This window comes from Copadichromis virginalis, linkage group LG20, assembly GCF_057382275.1.
Source record: "Copadichromis virginalis isolate Kocher_CV1m ecotype Utaka linkage group LG20, C_Virginalis_male_GT1.1, whole genome shotgun sequence".
In the NCBI taxonomy this organism is placed as follows: domain Eukaryota; kingdom Metazoa; phylum Chordata; class Actinopteri; order Cichliformes; family Cichlidae; genus Copadichromis; species Copadichromis virginalis.
Window position 1 is genome coordinate 30,627,604 of NC_140637.1, and position 6,294 is coordinate 30,633,897.

The window sequence follows — 6,294 nt, forward strand, 5'->3', positions numbered from 1 at the left end:
CTTCAGCCCGAGTGTAGAAAGTGTTTCAGCATTAATAAATGATTACTGCACTAATTTAAAGACATGGTTACAGTAACAAGCTAAGTGCTTTGTTGCACTGTTAGGGGGCACTGTTCTACGAATGCAGCTAAAGGTTGCAGACGAAAGCAAAGGTTGAAAGGCCTCAAAGAGAGCTTGAAAATATGAGACATAAAATAAAAATTGGAATTGTGGCACTTCAAACTATCTTTCTATCCTCCTGTCCGTGGTTTTATTTGATCCTTTGTTTACTTCCTCACACTTCATGACCATCAAAAATGATAATAATGTGGTCAAATCAAATCAAATGAAGTTTATCCTCACATCGCACACTCTTGACATCACAGACCAATATTAGGTGTGTAAATTTTACTCATTAATATTATTGGCAGCCCACTTGCTGGGAAAAATAATAAAACACTGTAAGTGCATCATCACAGTAAATTAATCAAATCCTCACACAACAGGAGCTGCAGCTGAAGGCTGGTGCAGCAGTCTGACTGATGAGCTGTTATCTGCTGGTAATTTCCCAGCCTGTTGTTAGGTGTAAATAGGTTAAGCGGTGTTTATCGCTGCGTGGCTGGCATTCTCTGGGTCTGAAGCGCTGCCAACATGATGACGATGCTGATCCATCCATCAGCACTCACGCAGGATCAGCGTGTATGAACCGCTGCCATGTGAGAATGCATCATAAACACACAAACTCCCTGTCACTCAAGAAAAAATTAAATAACTAAATAAAAAACACACACAGGCTTTATGTTAAGAAATTCATCTCTCACTTTCATTGCTGCTGCAACTTTCTTTTTATCCAGCTCATTTCCATCTGTTTTTGTAGGCATGTCTGAATTCCCCCCTCTTTCAGGAAGAGAAACATAAGTAGAGCAGTAAACACCTCACTGAAACCGACTGGGGGTTACTGTGGTACAGAAGGCAGCTCGTCTTCGGCACGTCTGTTGGTGGTTTTAACCGTTTCTGGGTTCATATCCTGCCTACAAAGCCGCTGGCTTCTACAGCTGGCTACCACAGTCATCAGAGTCAACTAAAACGAGCCAGGGTTGAAAAATAAAAGCCAAGTGAAAAATAAAAAAAGTACACATTTAAAATTAAAACTCTAAAAAGAAATAAAACCCAACTAATAAAACAAAATAAAGAGTACATTACCAGTCAAAGATTTTGGAACACCCCAATTTTTCCAGTTTTTATTGAAAATTATGCAGTTTAATGTGTCATTGCACTCTGAAAAAAGCATAACACAAATAAGCAATTGGAGTTAAAAAAGAACTCATGGAATCAATTTATAGACCAAAATATATTCTACAGCTTTCACACATCAAAGTAGTCAAATGTGTCTACTTTGATGTGTCACCTTTGGCAGATATTGCTCCTTCTTCCTGGGGTAGTTCTGGTCTAGCCTGGTTATCTTTTGGGTGGCTGTAGCTCAGGTGGTAGAGCGGGTCACCTACTCACCGGAAGGTCGGTGGTTCGATCCCAGGCTCCTCCAGTCTACATGCCAAATATCCTTGGGCAAGATACCCCATGTTTGCTTACTGGTGGTGGTCAGGGGGCCTGGTGGTGCCAGTGTCCGGCAGCCTCGGCTCTGTCAATGTAGCTTGCCATTACCTGAATGACTGAATGCAGTGTAAAGGGCTTTGGGGTCCTTAGGGACTAAGTAAACCCATTTTGTGGTTCCTGAAAAAGGCCTTTGTGTATAATTCTGAAATGTACATTATTTTTCAGTTTTGTGTAACCTTACCTTTTTTAACCTCTGGCATTTCACAGCTTATCATTGTACCATTTCAAGGTATTCATTGGACTTGAATGACTTGAATTGCAATAAATAACTAGAAAATTGGGGTGTTCTAACCGGTAGTGTATAAAGGACCTTACTTTAGCTTTAGGCTTTGCTAATAGAGTAAAATTTGCCAACACATGAAGAAAATTGTTGGTAATTATGCTTTAGCGCGTTACACAATGCAGGTCCTCTTGAAGCTAACCACGACTCTCTTCATTCTTTTCAAGTAGTAGATCAACTTAAAACATGCATGAGGAAAGTGCACTTATTTGGTTTCATTTTATGTCAATGAAACCAAATAATAAACTTATTGAGAAATAAACTTTCTCAATGCAAGTAATTTATCTTCTACAGTTTGTTCACCTATGGTGTACCACAAGGTTCAATCTTAGGTCATATTTGATTCACGCACTCTTAATACACGATTTAATTTTAAGGACATAGTTTTGTACTTTGTATAGATTCATTTTGTTTTTGTTGTTCTTTTTAAAATGTACTTTAAGAAGTTTATTGTGCAGTAAAAATAAGGGCAAAGTTTAGGCTATTTTTATTTGGCCTGTTTTCCAAAAAATAATTATTCAGATACATTATACATAGGGGTGGGTTTTGATTATTGATTAAAATCGATTCTAGCTTGGATAACGTGATATCGATTCATTAAAATCTTGAATCGATTTTTAAATATACATTTATTTTGCCCTCAGGTTAAACCTCACAAAATTTCAACAACCACCAAACAGCTAAAACAGTAAATGAGAGCAGGAACACGGATTCTGCACAAAGACGTAAACACAAAGCGCGGACCCGCCGACGCATCAAATCATTGAGATGTCGCCTTTCTCACCCGACGGCACGGACACGGTCGGGGCTGAAAGCTGACAGCTCGCTGATTCTGATCCATCGGCGGGTCCGTGCCTTGTGTTTACGTAATTTTTGCGCTGATTCTGAAGCTGCAGGTTTTACTTCTCTCCAATATGAATTCCCTCTGACTTTTGCTGTTTTGCTTCCAGCATGATAAAAATCACACTTCATGCAAAGCGCGCTGTCTCTGTGTGTGTGTACTTCAAGGACAGTTTCCCGTCTAAAAATCTGTTTTCTGCATTATTCGCTTGCTTATTACGCGCAAGTCTACCGTTGTTTACAGCGCTGTCGGACGCTGTTTTTTCCTTTGCCTACGTCCGACAAGAAAGCCTCATTTCTGCCGTTCAATAGGCTACTGAACAAATTTAAACTTATGTAAATTATGCAAAACGCTCAGCTGTGTCTCTAATAAAACCTCTGTAACTCTTCTCTGCTTCACTTCAGCAGCATCAGGTAATGTTCATGAGGTGATTCATGGTTTTCTTTCGTTTTTGATCTACTGCAGAATATTTGTATAAAATCGCAGGCCAGGAAAATCACCTTCATGTTTTTCTGTTTTTATCCTCAGCTACTTTGACACAAAGACATCTGCTGTGATGCTCACACCTTGGATAAAGTCTCACAAGTGTCAGCTTTCTTTTTATAGACAAAAAATATGGAAATGTTGATGCGTTATCTGAATTATAATATTTCTGACTGTCTGAGGCAAAATTTTACCGATTTGAATAGAATCAAATCAAATCGTGGATCGAATCGATTCTAGAAATCAGTGACGATATACAAGTACTCAAATTGTTAGCTTATAACCATCTAAATACATGTTACTGTAGTGTACATAACAATGTCATAATAAAATTATTCAACTAGACTCAAAACAAATCCCGTGCCAACATGTTCTTGTCAGTCTTAAAACTTATTGTCACTTTAAATAGCTACAGTATCATTATCATCATCACTTTGACCTTCAGAGAAATTTTATCCTTGAAGTTGAGGTCAGAGGTCAAATGTGACATGATGTTGTAAATCTTTATTTTCAACATTCAGAAAGTACTGTATAAACACCACAAGTGTAAGAATGATAGTTTCTAAGTTATAAAGCTTCCTGTCCATTTTCTGCCAGTTTAAGCTGATTTTGAAGACAAATATTAAAGGACTGCTGATATGGCCCCACTCTGCACCTCTACAAAGTTTTATCAGAATTCAATCAATACTTTTCGAGCCATGTTTACAGACTGAAAAACATACACACAAACCCTACCAAAAACATAACCTTCTCAAGGGAGAAAAAAAAACAGATAAACCTGCCCATAAACCTGGTGAACAACACATAAACAACGACGATCTTGAGAATAAAAACAGTACTTTCACACTAAGACCTCGAGGTTTGATTATAACACCTTGAACAGGTTACTCTCACGACTTTGATTAGTTCAGAACGCAGCAGTGCAGCTTTTTCCTGGTTTTAGCAAACATCACATCACTCAAGTCTTGGCTTCCTGCACATTTTAGAATTGATTTTAAGATTTTGCCCTTCCCATTTAAACCACAGATCTGGGTCTAGGCCCAGGCTACACTGCAGTGCAACCCTTACAGCTCCAAAGTCCAGACTTAAATCTAAAGGTGACCCTGCTTTTTTTCATCAGGACCCTTTGGCTTTTAACTAACTGCCCGGGGAGATAAGGGTCAAGAAGTCAGGAACCTTCTTTAAATCGCTTCTTAAAACACATTTTGTTTATAGGTCTTTTTTAGGTATAGGTTTTATTTTATAGGTTATCAACTTTCAATTTGTTTTGTTTATTATCTGTGTTGCAGGCTCTTGGGTACCCTAACTGGGATGTCTGCATGAGAGTGAGTCAAGAGTTTGCTACACCTATGTTGGAATAGTTAAAAAGACAAAACCTCACACTGTTACTCCGGTAACTAACTGAAACTAAATTAGACAGAAACCAAAAATAGGAAACAAAATAAGAACAAAAGCTCGTTTTTAAATGCCAGCCGTTTCCCACGCAATGCAACCTAGTTAAAGACATAAACAACACTGTCACCACATGTCTTGTTTCTTCTAGGAAAGGATATTACGCCACTAAATGAAAAAATGCAAGCGTGAGTCTGATGTCATTAAATGCTGGTGGTATTGGGTTTTCAGTAGTTTGCGTCCCAAATTCAACTGCTATGAGTCCTGTACTACACAAGCTCTTGCTCTGAGTTCACGGTTACCTCCAGGCAGCAACACTAACCGTGAATTTGTTGCATCGTGACCGCTGACACGTCCTAAAACGTCCTTAAATGTCTGAGGAGTGAGTGGACCGGAGCAAAAGTAGCTGAACTCACACATCAACTCTGGGATCACCAGCTCACATTCAGCATGAAATGTCGGTGCTTCAGTTTGTGAACAAGAAAGACTGTTTCGAGTCAAAGTCAAACTAAACTACTCCTGCTACAGTCTACCTGCCGAGCTGGTCTCCCTGTTAACTTTCAGGTGTTGTTTAAAGGGGAATACCGACGACAAACATGCAAATTCAAGCTTGAAAGCCAGGCTCAGATGGCACCGCTCACCCGATTAGAGAACAGAAACGCCGCCGTATATATCTCACCTTTGTCGCGGCTCTGAGGACACCGAGTTACAGCTTTGAACCGACAGCAAAGTGGACGACTTCCGCGGTCCCACCGGCGACGGCAGCAGGCTGGTGTTGGAAGGGGACGCCGAGAGTAGGTTACTGTTCCCGGAGGAAGGAAACGAGCCTCTGCGACACTCCAGCAACACCTCGGTGCTCCCCACATCGTTGAAGTCCGTGTCCGACGGCAGGACGAGAATCGGCGGCACGGTGGTGAGTCCCGTTCTCGGTGCCGCGGAATGAGTGACTGTCCCGCTGCTTACGGAAGCTGGTACATTAGAGAATGTCCCGTAGCTACTACTGTTGCCGGTATCCGGACACAAACCGGCTGCAGCCCCCGCCGCAGAGCTGGAGTCTGCTCCCTCCGAGTCGTTGTGTTTGTGGTGGCGGGTTCCTTGATTTTCAGCGGAATTACTCTGGACTGGCCGGCCGTCCAGGGAGATGTTACTGAGAAACAAAAGAGCCGCTTGTCTCCGTCGAGAGTTCTCACGGTTCCTCCGGCTATGTTCTCTGTTAGCATGCGGTTTTTTGCCACTAACGGTGGCGGTAGTGACAGCGGTGTGCTGGCTGCAGGCAGCCGCCGCCATCGTCTCTGTCTCGGCCCCACTGAGGAAGTCAACTGAAGGATCAGCTAGAAACCTGCTACTGTCAAATCCCTTTTACCCGGCGCCAGACCGCTTTACGCCCTCCTGTGCTCTCATTGGTCCAGCTGGGGGAATACGTAATGACGTTTTGAGGCACGCTGTAAACAACAACATACTGTTGGTTAATAATGTGACTGTACTGACCATAAAAGGCTTGATGTACAACTGCAAAACAACAATAATAACAATAGAAATGGCATTTTTTAGAGACATTAGCTCTACATGCTGGGTTAAAAAAGTTCCAAAAGTAATTACATTACTTCTTAAGGTTTGTTTGCAATGATCAAATCTTTATTTGAGACTAATTAATCTACATTAATTAATTGTAAATTCTGCTTTGTTCATGTTAAATAACCTATAA

General features: G+C 41.0%; 1 protein-coding gene across 1 annotated transcript in view; it reads right to left on the bottom strand.

Annotated features, from left to right (window-relative positions):
- cables2b (Cdk5 and Abl enzyme substrate 2b) overlaps nucleotides 1–6,001 on the bottom strand; it is a 44,259-nt gene extending 38,258 nt beyond the window's left edge. Inside the window, exon 1 of the mRNA XM_085444630.1 lies at nucleotides 5,269–6,001. Coding sequence (XP_085300756.1) covers nucleotides 5,269–5,876 — 608 coding nt within the window. The 5' untranslated portion in view covers nucleotides 5,877–6,001. The remainder of the gene's footprint in view (nucleotides 1–5,268) is intronic.
- Nucleotides 6,002–6,294: the final 293 nt, after the last annotated feature.